Source organism: Colletes gigas, unplaced genomic scaffold (genome assembly GCF_013123115.1).
Source record: "Colletes gigas isolate AHSC1104 unplaced genomic scaffold, ASM1312311v1 Colletes_gigas_Sc00021, whole genome shotgun sequence".
In the NCBI taxonomy this organism is placed as follows: Eukaryota; Metazoa; Arthropoda; class Insecta; order Hymenoptera; family Colletidae; genus Colletes; species Colletes gigas.
This window is the reverse complement of record NW_025106650.1, coordinates 3,462,572-3,476,289: the sequence shown is the minus strand read 5'-3', so window position 1 is coordinate 3,476,289 and position 13,718 is coordinate 3,462,572. Positions and strand designations below refer to the sequence as shown.

The window sequence follows — 13,718 nt, the reverse complement described above, 5'->3', positions numbered from 1 at the left end:
TTTAAAACCGTTTTAATATTTCGTAGGACGTCCTTCTTCACGGTACAGCTTCTCCTAATTGATTAGAAATTACTCGTACTTAATTACTCACAAGGGACCCGAAAACCAGTTAACCCTTTCGCTTTACCGAATCGTGGCCGACAAATTCGCCATTAACATCCCGGCCTCTAATTATAAAAATCGCGTAGGCGTTACTTTGGCGCCGCAAGCCTTCATCAATCACCCGTCAATCTACGTTCGGAAACCGGTGTTTCTTCTAGATTGTCTGATCTTTGTCTAGAAAGGCAGACTGTGGTTACCAAGGAGTAGGTAATCTCTTAACTTGCAATTATCCCTTACTATTTGAAAGGTTTATCTTCTGCTCGGATCGTGTTGAACCGCCACTTGTGGACCTATAAGTATATTGAAACTAAAATTACACGAATCGACTGGGTTCTAAATACACCCCTCTTGTTTGAAAAATCGGGAAAGCGTATTTAAAATAACGCGGTAGCGTTACGAACTCTATCGATCAATGGAACGGTTTTCGTTACAAAATCGAGGCTGAAACTTTTGAGATAGGCAGCGTTTGCAGACGCTTTTATGGTTGGTAAAATAAAAGCATGAGTCCCCAAGCTGTTGCGGTTTAGCGCAATTTGCCGCAAACTGTCGGTATTTTGCGTTGCACCCGCGGTCTGGCATGATGAATCGAGCAGAAATGCTGCCAGTGTCCAGTCGATTAAAATCTTAGGACGCAGCCGTGCACGAAATCACGGCGATAAATCATTAAAAAGAGAAAATCGATCTTCACGCCCATTTCTGCGAGGAATCTGAATACGGATCGCCACGGTGCCTCGCGGCCACGCTTTGGGCCCAAATTCGTCCGCGATCAAACAACAAGCCGGAGCTTAACAATTTTCGCCTCCCGACGCTCCCATTCCTGCATCGCGTTTTAGCTTCGGGAATGCAACGTGTACAAACGGGAAAGGGGGTGAGGGAAAAAACGACGAAAACGATCATCATCCAGAGCACCGCCCGCGGTCGATTCACCCACGTCGAGAGCGCGATCGACTTTCGAAAGTCCGCGTATGATTGAGCACGATGTAACTTCATCGACGAAATACAAAAAATCGTATAATGGGTCGGGTGAACATTTCGTAAAGTCGTTCCCCCGAACATCGAATCGATATAACGTAATTGTACGTTTGTTTAAAACGAAAGAAGACATAAAATTGATGCATAAATACTACAAAGTTCTATACGATACAAGAATATTTTTTAATACTTATTAGAAAGATAACAAATATGAAAAAGAGGCTATATTTTCAGCTTAAATATATAGGCGAAATTGTCTCTTGTTTGTTTGGATATTAAAATTTAGATTTACAGTATAATTTTCATTTAAAAAGTATAACCATACTCCTCAATCTTGGGACTTTTTAACATAACTTAGAGGATAAAAGTAGTACAAACTCTGTCTTAGTATATCGTAAAAATCGAATTTTGTTATCAATCCTTGAAAATTAATTTAAAAGAGTAAAATAAGTATTAAAATTCATTAAATAACAATAGTTCCTTTTTCTGGAATTTTCTCAAATATAACTCGGAAATGATTTTGCCAAGGTAGAGTCGAATCGTTTTACTTGTCGTACCCTTGAATCGTTAAGTTTTCTTTTTGCCTGCTCCAATGTTTGATGTGCTTTGCACGCGAGTGGCTTTTCGAGTTTTCGAGACAGTGTTGTTGTCTAGAGGTGATTTCTTTTCACTTGTGGACGCTGTTGTGCTCGAGGGTTCCGTGGACGATACTTTCGATGATCTTACTGTCAACGAATTACCGGTGGTGCTCTTGCGTTTCGAAATCCCATTTCTATTTGTTGCCGATGTCATTTTTAATTTTGAAGACGTGGGTGTGCCAGGAATCCCTGTCGTGGATCTTCGGAACTTTGGTGGAGGTATTTGTCTCATTAGTGCCGTTGAACGGCTCAAATTAGGACCAACACCGACGGAGGACAGACGTCGAATAGGCTTCATTGTCTGCGGATACTCTTCCTGTGGAATTGACATTTTCTAGTTTTAAAGATACACGAAATAATTTACGTAAATAAATAAAAAATCATTTTTATTCGATGTTTCAGACTCGGAGCAAATCGCAAATAAAATTGACAATTCGATATTTCTTTATTCAGGACCACTGATAGATTGCAATGGCATATTATTCATTATTAAAAAATAAACCATCTGTATTTTTTTCGTCATTTCAAAATAGACTTTTAACAAAAGTTGATCGACGCTGAGCGTTATAAATATTCAACAAGATTACGTACGTTTATTAGATTCAGAATGCTTCCTATTAATTGAAATCTATACAGTAGTTTAAATTTGAAACTTGAGAGTAAGTATCACTGTAATTTAATATTGAAATTGAGTCAGATCTATAGAAATTTGGTTATAATTGAACCAGTAACAGAAACGTATCGAAAGTTTAGAAATGGATTTCTTAACCTTATTTGAGTTATCAATTTGCATCACAACGTTCGCCGCGTGTTTACACAGTTCCAGCATATCGTGTATGACGTTCTTTAGATCATGAATTATTGGCTTATTTTTTGGTGTAGTATTGCTTGGTCTTTCGTTCGCGATGCCATTCGCTTCGTCTCTTTCGGGTTGCTCATTCAACGTGTCCGTTCCGTTTATGGAGCTAATGTAAATAGATGGACTGGATCGTGAGATTAACTGGATATAACAGAAAAATATTTATATTATAACAGTGTGATCAAATTATCAAATTAGTCTTTCGAATAACAAAAAGTAGCTAGGAAAAAACCAAATAACATCATGGTAGTAACCATAACGTCACTTAAACGTAATCAGACCTTCTTTCTTTCGAGTATGAATTTACTTGCCTTGCTTCTAGCGATTCTCATTTGCGATATCGATAACTCGGGAGTAGGAGTCGAAATATTGGAGTCGAACGAAAACGACAAAGTGTCCAGCAAACTGAATCTAAAATCGTTGCGATAAAGCAAAAGTTAAAATCACAATTTACACCACGTTAAGAATTCCGAGAACAAATTCACGACCTTGTTAGACTTGCATTACTGTCCTCGTGGTTTATTTTTGAAACCATAGGTGCAGTTGGAGTACAAACAGCGATTTCGGATGAAGGTGTTTTTAACGAAGAATAATTAATTATTCGCAGATCTTGTCCCATCATCATTTGAATCACATCTTGTATATCGTTTAATATTTGCGCATTCGTCAACGGTTCATCCTACAAGAATATTCCAACTTTATCAATTTTTAATCGCAGTTGATCGCCCGATTAACAGTTACAATTTCTTCAAACTTTATAATCACTAACGGCAAAAGAATGTTTTCTCGAAACTACACAGCTATTTAGAATATCACTTATTTCAGTATTTTTACGATTTTGCATTCAACGTATACTTTACTTTCAAAGATATAGGCCTCTGCCAGCGATTAACCAGGTCCGTAAATTCTTTCGAAAAAGTCAGAACGCTCATTCTGATCCAAATATCTTGCTCTTTCACGACAATTCTTAACCGAACTGACTCGAAATATGTGATCGATTGGTGACATCGAAACGTCCTTATTACGTATGATGTTTACACCAGTCGCGTAGATGCGACGCTAGGATCCTCGGAACAACAACACTTCTTGTCGCGAGAATACCTTTGAACGTTAAATTTTACGAAGCAAACAAGAGTGGAAACGAAGAAACGGAAGAAAATTTGAAACCCTGTATGTTCAACTGTATTTGTACGAGCCTACGCTGTTTATTCGTGTTTCCAACCCATTTTCGCTACTGGCTCCTGCTCTGGCTAATTCCTGCCTGTTTGTCGAGTGGATAGAATTACTCCAAGTTAACACAGATTGCTATTTACCTTCTTAAACGAGCAGTTAAAATTGATTTCGTGGGAACGATACAAGTATCCGTACATCAAACTCTATGAAAGAGTTCTTCGAACAGAAATATATCAAAAATGTATTATTCAGCGAGCAATATCACCAGATTTGAATGTCACAGAAATTTGTTACTGTTGTAACGGTAGTATATTGCTTAAACAACTTGAAAAAATTATTTCTGTGCTCTCTTTCTGAAAGATAAATGGTTCGTGTTTTCTTCGCACTGATCGAATATTCTTTTCATCGTTTCTAAGGATTTTAATTAAATTTCGCCTTCAAAATGGCTCGTGAGGTAACAGGATCGGACGTTCAGGACCGTTTACTATCTTTAAAGTCATTAAGCGGCGAAGTCGAACGTCGAAGACAATATATCCTCATCTGCATGCGCAAGAAACGGGTTCAAGGTTTGACTGACGAGCGCCGCCCGCTCCTAATCGTTCGATCGGTAAAAAATTTACAAAAAGAACGTGGTGGGGGTGGGGGGTAGAGATAGAAAGAGAGAGAGAGAGGGGGGAAAAAAGTCTTGAGAAACAAACTAAGACGAGACTGTTCGGCACCGGGCACCGCCCTTGCACTCCACCCATCCATCTACAGCTTGCATATATTTTTGGGCAGCTAGTTTTTTCCCTCAGGGAGATTTATCACGTCCCTACGCCTCTTTCGCGGGCTGTTCCATCAGCGCGCCGACGTGTGGCAGGGAATAATTGGCAGGCTCGAGGAGCGGTCGTGTTTAGGTCGGGAACTCTCGTTCGTAGATTGTTCGAGGAACGGTAAAACCATCGCGAATTGGTAAAGTGGACGGCGAAATGTGCTGCTTCAGCCAGTCGATGTCCGGTAAACAACGCGTTGCCAAATTTCATTCCGCTCCTATTGCTGTTCCCTGCCACACTAAGCAATCAGACGCGCCTAAATGTTCTCAGCAACCTTCCGTATCGAAAAAATGGTCATCTGAATCTTTCAACTTACTACTACGGTCATCTTCTTCTTCGTCTGGGACGTGTCAGTACCTTTCATTATAACCAATTGATATGTTATTCGCTACAAAAAAATTATTAGATATTTTAGGTTTTTCTAATGTTCCATCCATTGGTAGAATAAAATGTTTACTCGTAATCAGCGCGCTCTAAAAACCTCTGAGCAACTACGAGTTTGATCGACGAGCTGGCAGTCGGGAACGCCGTTCTCCAGTCTTTTCGTGCGATTCCCTCTCGGATTCCCGGGGAACCGCGACAAAAGACGCAATCAATACCCGCCATTGTACACGAGGAATCATTCCTCTCGTTAGAGTCAAGCGGTGCAGTTAATTAAGTCACTCGGGACACGAGCGGGACCAACTTGCAACGCGAGTCTCGTTTCTGACGCCAACCGCTGCTGAACGTCAGAGAGATAATCGACCCACTTCTCGTGGCATTTCTGCAATTTTCTCGGCGTCGCAATTGCCAGCGGTACGCGCCTCGTGAGAGAACGGCTGCGATTATTCCATGTTTGGTGTAAACGCCGATCGAGCCCAGAACTTTGGAACGTTTTGCCTCGAAACGGTCGCATGCTCGAATCGCTCGGTCCACCGAACAAATTTCCTCGACAGCGCCGAAATAAATTTCGTTCCCGTTTACGCGACGACCGCGAAACTTTCCACGGAAATATTTCTATCGATCTTCGTTCCATATAGAACTTTAGTTAAAGTTATTTTCCTAAAATGTGAACTTTTCGTCCAACACGATATAAAAATCTACGATCAAGGTTTCACAGATTTTCAACGAGGACAAAAAACGTGACTCCTGGCGTTATTTACTTTTCGTAAAGCCACCGTAAAAACTACGCTCGAATTTATACTTTGGCTAACGTAACCTCCCCGTTCCGTTTTACTGCTCGCGATCGTTGTAATGACCAAAACTCGTTGCCGCCTCCGAAAAACCCGCGGCGGAACGGCGATGTACGGCGAACGCCTGCCATATTTAAACCAGTTATTATTTGGCGCTGCACCTGTATTTACAAAGACTTGGCTATTTCAGGGTCCGTCGCTGGTAGTCGTATAGCCCCGGGGGCGTCGTGGTCCTAGTAAAACATTCCTAGAGGCACCTTTAACTCGTTCCACATAGACGTTGTTCCCTTTACGCGGCACTAATTTCAAGCTTGTCGTTACAAATGAAAGGGTTCGCCGAGTCTGCAACCTTCCGTGGCACAAATATTTGTTATTTCAGTCGCCGGATGTCCTTAAACTCCCGCGGGGATGCTGTCCGTTCCGGAGGAGCCGCTTAATGCAATGGCGTCGACTCTCGCGGAACGCGGCGCCCGTTTGAAGTCCCGTGTTTGAACAGCGGTCATTGTCTTGCCTCCGCGTCCCTTCTCGCTTCCTACGTTTCTCCCGTCGTATTCTTTTTTCTCGTTCGCTCCCGTTCGACGCCGACTACCGCCGGCAAGAAGGCAGGTCGTTTCAGATAAGGACCGACTTAAAAGCTTCCCTCAGGCCCTCGCGAAAAGCATTTTTTACGACACCTCCGATTGAGGTGTCTTTGCGCAGCCCGCGTCGGCACGAAACGAACGAAAATTGCTTGCCAGACGATTTCCGGGAAGTCTCGAACACTCCGAAAAAGCTGTTCCGTTGCCTCCTTTTGTTCACTCTACGAAATCACGTGTTCGCTACTTTTTTTTTTACTTGTCCCTCTTCGCTCAAAACGTTTTACAGGATATTCCAATTCTACCATTTTTGAAACGTCGATTTTCAGAATTTACGCTATTCTGTGTAACTAGTACTTTGTCACGAGATAGCGAAAGTGAATCTTCCTTGTGTATCGAAGCGCGAAATTCTGGGTTTCGTTCAGCGAGTAACGAATAAAGAAGTATTCATCTATTATTTGTTATTCGAAGTCTGTATACAGATAAGAGTTTCCCACACCTTTGAATGGAATTTAGGTAATACACCCCCGTTAACAAAGCGGTCCGCTATTGTGTGTCGAACACAAGTACAGATACACACCTGCAGAGGACGAGTTCGAACCTGTCTCGGTCACACGCAATTTTTGCCCAAGTATCGATGCGGTTACCATTTAGAAATCTTAGATATTTCTCGTGTTATAACGTTCTAAAAATGTTGTAGTTTATCCGCGTGCGGAGCAGAACGCTCTCTGAATTCACACGTTCGAAGATTGTTGGGATTAACATCGAAAACGATAATAAAATAGGATTAGCCGCGAAGCACACCTCCATTAAATCGCGATGACTCAAATGGCCCGCAGAAGCACGTTCTATTTAGTCACCCAATATTTGACTTTCGCCAGATTGGACAGCGGGCTACCCTCGCGTTTTCACTGCCGCCGTTTGTTTGCAGTTTGCCTTCGGTTTCGGCTTCGCGGCAGGTTGATTTAGGATTTAAGGATTTCTACGTTTGTTGTTCGAAGATCACGTGAATAAATACACTCGAGATGATTCCTCCATTTAGGTAGCACCGGGTGGTCCTCGTTCTGAATTCGCGTCACGAAATTATGCTCCAATTGCTTCCGTGCTGGTACGCGTAAATTGAAAGAATATTTACGGAATATTCGATCAAACGCGCTCGTTTGTTGACGTGCACGTAACAAATTTCCATCGAATGTTTATTGTATGTTTTGACAAAGAAAGCTGTCGAAGCCCCTGGCATTCGAGCGTTCCGTTCGTATTCCAAAGGATTACTCGGCAGGACAAACAGATTTTATTGCATCGGTTCGTCGAAGAAAGGAATCAGAAACGCGTTTCGAGATCAAGAAATTACTTACGGTCAACAAATCGCGGACACGATCTCCGTTGGACGATCAGGAAATCGCCGTGGATCCTTTCTCCCGGACCTCGTTGATTCTTCGAGTGATCGTCGAGTCGAAAGAAAGAAACGCGTTTGCATCGGGCAGTAACAGACACAGCCGGGCGAATCGACGCGGTTTCGTTCGAGGGACATTCGTCATTATTACCATTGACCGTTGGTCCTCGGGATCTACCCATTCGGGTTCCACAGGAAGTGGGCCGGTCGGATCAAGGGCCCGGGCTGCCCTTTTCCATTTTAAGACGTTCCATTCAGGTGTAATAGTCAGTTAAAGACTATCCAAACATAAGATCCCACCGGCTGCCTCGATGAGCTTCCGTGCCCCTAAACTTTTTCTCATGCCAAACTTTTGTCGAGAAAGCAGGGCTGACCCCTCGCGTAGCACGTTCCTCGTAGACGTTTCTGTTGTCTCAATTTGCTTGAAGGGAATACTGTTTTCGACCCGTCGTTCTGCGAACAACATATTATTGTGTTTTTCTTTCCCCTTCGAACAACCCTCGATCCTATTTGTTTACTTCTTTCGCATATTTTACGAAGAAAACACTACGAATCTGCGAACGTGCGCTCTGCTCGAAGTCTTGGCAAAGACCAGTCACGTTCGTAGCAAAATTAATTGTATTCTGTACGTATCGTTTAATGTTTGATTTGACCAAGTTGCGGAATTACCGAAAGTGGCTATTATTTTCTGTTTTTGCTACGAAGGTGGGTGGGGTAACTTTGTAACGACAATATACTCGCGCGATGCGTCATCGGTGAAACCAGTATAAATCGTAAATTGCGACTAAATTGCAACGAGCCACGAGGCGGAATGTGCGTAATAGCACCTCGTTGCGTATCACGACGGCTTTGTGCGCGTTACTGCGACGATCTACGGGTATGTTCGCACGATTATTACTTTCAGCGGTTCTTTCTTGTCGGGTCTAGACGTTCATTTAGCCAGGAAATGGTCCGCAGCGATGAAAATACACGTTACATAATGGGGCTTCGTGCCGGTTAGTTGAAATTCATTTTTTATCATCGAGGTAATTTCTGACGTACGCGCGGATGATTAGCGTTTTTCTGGCGTTGGGCGTGAAAACAATCTCGGGTCAGACAGGAAGCATAATTCGCGTAATAAATGTAGCGAAGAACCGAATAGTTTTTACTGGCACGCGAACGGCAGGTGAAGGGATTAACCATTCGACGCGTGGTGACTGAAAATCACAGTTTCAAGGCACATATTCCGGTTTTTAAATTATTCGGATTACTTTAATATTGTCGAACATCTTACGAGTAATAATAAGCGCCTTTTCGAACATTTTGGGCATCGTTAAGTACTTAAACACGATTATTTAATCGAAAATAATAAAATGCAGAAGCCGGATAATATTAAAGTAATGAAAGTTTGCAAACAGGAATTGGGATAAAATTTACATACATAATAGAAGGTAAAATAATTACGACCACGTCCAGAGTTATTAAATGCTTATTATTCGTGTTGTTGGAAAACATGTGAAATTCCACAAATAGTGAACAAAGTTTTTTAATTCGATACTAAGAGATTCTATTCAAGAAGTATAGGAAGCAAAACCCTTTTATTTATCGAATCGTTAATTCTGTTATTGCCTCTGCCGCGTTTAGAGTTTGCGTTTCATTGTGTTCGAAGGATCGGGTCCGGTTAACGTACTAAATAAAAATAAAATGTGGTGAAGGAACGAAACGAAAAGACACATTGTCGAGAAGAAAGTCAACATACGGTGGGATAACAGGATCACGTAGAACGGATTCCGGGGGGAAAAGCAATGAATCCATGGCAGAACGGGTGAGCAAGATTTCCAAAAACACGATGCATACATCGAAAGGGCAGAAACGATGGGAGACACGGTTCCTCGTCGATCGATTTGTCCCAGATTCCTCTTCATCCATCATACCCGGCAGCCAAGCAAGCTGCGCCGTCGTTCCCGTATTTTGCCCTCGTTTCGTCGTCCGCGTGCTCCCACGGGAGTCCAAAGTAGACAGGTCGTGACATAACACCGTGTACTTTGAAAGGGCACATTCAACCGTCGAGGGAAACGGCGAGGGAGGCTGTAGGTAGCACCTTTTTCCACCTTCGTCCATCGGATTCCTCCTTTTCTATGCGCCCAACCTGCCGCCCTTCCGCGACAATGCACGCCATTGTAGCTGGCTGTTTGCTCGAGGGCTACCCGCACTACGGAGTATCCCCACGTGGAGGGGATGTCGGTCGTGTGGCTGTGCGCGTGTTTATTTAGGATCATCCTCGGCGGCCAGCCAGCGCACACCACCGATTCCGTGCAAATCCTGGAAAAGGCCTGATACGGATTAGAGGCCTCGCCGTGACGCAGCCGAGGAAACTCGGACGTAGTTCCGGTCACGGAATACCACGAGCCTCGCAAACTACAGTGGCGCGCAAAACCAACGTTCTCTCATAACAGGTTTTCAACATTCAAAATCGAATCATCGAATAATTTTATTCCTGATACTATAATTTGAACAAAGAGGGAAATTATTTTAGATCGTTTGACACCTCGTTACGTATCCTCGTTTGTTTTCAAGATTCATCAAACATCCCCCTGTTTTCTATCGAATTAGAACCGTTGAATCTTGTAGGAGATGCATTCCTTCGTTACAAGGAAACATTTTCCGAATAAAATTAGGTTGCATTCCTATTGCACCACCCTGTCGCTGAATCGACAGCCGTGCATCGACCAGGAGACCAGGTGGGCGAAGCCGCAAGCGCTGCTCAAACATTTTTAATGAACCGCTGCTACCGAAGGTGATCTGGACAGTGTCTCTGGCAGGACGGTTGGCAATCCCTGGCCCGAAAGGAAACGGAGAAACGTACAAGGCCGAGAAAGAGTCTTTCCAGTAGCGGCGGTTTTCGGGTGTCCTGTTTGCGACTATCTGGCGAACTTCTGGGCAGCAAGTGGGCCTCCGAGTAACGAAATACCGAGCCGACGGGATTCGACAACAAACAGGAACTGAAAAGGGCGGTACAGTTACTCGGGTTACTTCGTGGAGCTTTATGCCAATACCGTTGATTTATTGGCGGAAGTCGATTAGAGGCAATCTTACAGTTAATTACCGAGGTAGCAACGCGTGACGACGCATCGAAGGTTGCTGCGGATTCGGGGGCGTACTCTGGGAATGATTTAAGGTGACCGTATGCAAACGCCGTTCAGGCTCGACCAAGCTCGTCTTTCGCGCGTTCAATTAAATTCTTTCACGCAACCAAGCATCCAAGCATTTTGACCAATTATAATTACACGATTAAACTGGCTTCGAGTCGTAGTTGACAAATGGAACCGCGAGGCGGGAAACTTTTATTCGAAGAATGGAATGTAATTAATGAAACGAACTCGGAATAATTTATCGGTGATTCGTTCGAACGAGTTTAACTTTTGTCAAAAGTTTTAACAAGTAAATTATAAATTCTTTTATTTAATAAAGATTTATCTTTCGTTCGTTTTGATTGTTCGAAATTTTGAGGACACGGCCAGAAACATGAGAAGGATTTTTATAGTAGAAGGAACTGAAATTGTTTTTCGTATCGGCGAATTAGTCAAGTCTGATGTATATTTTACGAGCCTCCGGATTCGTTTTCGTTTATGGCAGATCTCGCCATAAAACTGATTCGTGAACGTCGGAGCAAAGTGAAACGCACTGGTTCGATGAAGTTGATACTCGCTTATCGTAATGACTCCTGTTTATGACATCCGTTATTGCACGCGCGGAAACGTAGCCGAAATTCGTTCGGGCTCGCGGGGGTTTAAATGTTACGATACGTCGAAGGAGAGTCCTAAAATGCACGAATTCGAAGAATAAATAAAAAGTGTAGTACACGATAATTTGGAAGAAGCTGAGAGGTACATAAATTCGACCAAAACACAGAAGTACATGTACAAGATTACACTGGTAGTCGTAAAGATTGCAATTTTATGCGTACGTATTGATTTCCTGACAAATTTTTCACGCAAATAATCGTTACATTTTAAACGATCAAGATACGTCGAAATTTTGTATGTCGGTGTTCGAGGACATTTATTTAACAAAGCAACAGTGCGCGAGGATATCTGGAATTTTCGTGACAATAGCGCGCGCCGTTGTCGCGAACATAATTTTCAAAATCTAACAACCTACTCAGCACGTGCCCTGTCTCTTTCCACACCCACCACGTGTTCGCCACGGGTGGAAGAAGTCTCGAGTGTCCTTTCCAGAAAATAATATGTCCATTTAACTTCTTACGGTCTAGGGTATCCCATATCCAAGTTGGAAGGGAAGTGGGTGTTGCGGGGTGTGCCCGTTTCTACGAGCGATCTTCGAATAGTCGTAACGAAAGCCCACACACCCCATAGTAAAGTTCAAAGGGTAGGAAGGCTGACGCAATCCTCTTCCATAACCAAACATTATCGAAAAGAAATTGACTTAAAGTCATCGGCAAATTATCCCTCAGAACTGTAACAAATAAATCTGTTACAGAACTGACGCAGAAAAGAATAAAGTCCAATTCTCTGGAGTTAAGTAAAAAGATTTGCAAGGGAAACGAATGGAAAGTTACGTTCTTCGTATTTAATTTTATCTTCGAGAAGAAGTTCGGTTTCAAGATGCTGTTTAAGGTCCTCGAAAGTTGTGTCTAACATGATCATGAAGTACCGAGGTGTCCACTTTGCTCTGTGCGCGCAATTTCTCGAAATTCGAGAGTGCTGGTTCGAGTGCCTGGTAATCGTACCCCGAATGCGCTCACGAACTACATTTCTCTGGCTCTGAAAGCGGTCGATGAGGAGAAAAAAAAAAAAGAAGAAGAAGAAGAAGAAAAATTGTACCGGCGAAAGGACGCGTCTCTACGCTCCGCATGGCTTAACTGCTAAGGGTAGTTAGACGAGTCGAGGATGCATTCAGTGCCCGGAAGTGGGCGGAACTGCAGCCTGCGCTTCAGTATTGTATACAAGGACTCGGTTTTTCCCCGCTCGTGGCTCTCCCCCCCGGCATTATGCGTACGTTCGAAGGAGCGACAGAGAAAAGAGAAGCGCTAGAGGTACCAAAAGGACATTCGATATCCGTAATACCGTAATAACAAACGCACCGTTTATGGCAGCGCCGTGGTGGTGGCTTATTCCTGGATCTACAGGGGAGTGGAAAAATCGTTCGAGCACTCGTAACGGAACGGTGACGTAAGCCTAACGTAAGAAGGAAATCGGATGTTCGCGATTTCGAAGGTAAGTGGCTGGTTCCATGGTTCCGAGGCCATTATTACGGCACGTGGTATTGGCAGGCCTAACCGGAAGTGGAAATTGGACGCATGTTACGCGACGTTTCTGGAACAAATCTTTACAATGGTCGAGACAAACTTTCAGACCGGTACTTTGCAAACGAACAATAAATTTTTATTTAAAAATGTTTTATTTACATTTGGGAGGTCGAAGTGAAACAATTTTAAATACGTTCTTATACATTTTTGTTACTAAAAAGGACACCCTGTGGGATAGAATAATTTTATAATAATACCTGATGCTTCTGGAATTCCAATAAACGGACTCGACAAAATTACAGGAATTCCCCGAAACGCTGCGTAAGCTTTTGCTAAATTCCCGATTGTTTACAACAATGTCTCGATCGGATAGTAATTAAGGATATTTGGATATCCCGAGACGGTGTATGCAAAAATTTCGACTGCGTCGAATGGAAAAACCAGTTCCTCTTCCCACGAAAGGAATAACACCGGACTGATCGTCGAATAGCGGTGAAAAAAAAATTGCAAACGTCTTCGATGTTATATTAACCCGCCATAAAAAGCCAATTTGGAGTACAATGGACCTTCGCGATGCGAATGGTAGAGAATCATCTGCCCCGTTCGATACATGCCGAGAGAATCTGTCTGCACGGGCCAGCGATCAGATTTGATTAAAAATGAGATGGGCCAGTGCGATTTCAAGGTGGAAGATTAGGCACGCGGGGCCTCTTATTTGATTTGCAATCCGATAGTTTTATAACATTCTCGGGGTCTGCTATGCGCAAAGCTGCG

General features: G+C 43.1%; 1 protein-coding gene across 2 annotated transcripts; it reads right to left on the bottom strand.

Annotated features, from left to right (window-relative positions):
• Positions 1-1,602: 1,602 nt before the first annotated feature.
• LOC122401025 lies at positions 1,603-3,533 on the bottom strand. 2 transcript variants are annotated; one of them, XM_043402883.1, is made up of 5 exons: positions 3,432-3,533; positions 3,060-3,250; positions 2,883-2,982; positions 2,482-2,712; positions 1,603-2,028 (listed from the first exon to the last, which is right to left on the bottom strand). In XM_043402883.1, exons 1-5 carry the CDS (start codon positions 3,501-3,503, stop codon positions 1,642-1,644), a joined length of 981 nt encoding a protein of 326 aa, XP_043258818.1. In that variant the 5' UTR covers positions 3,504-3,533; the 3' UTR covers positions 1,603-1,641. The 2 variants fall into 2 exon arrangements, with proteins under 2 accessions (XP_043258818.1, XP_043258816.1); XM_043402881.1 differs by having other exon boundaries at positions 3,341-3,532.
• Positions 3,534-13,718: the final 10,185 nt, after the last annotated feature.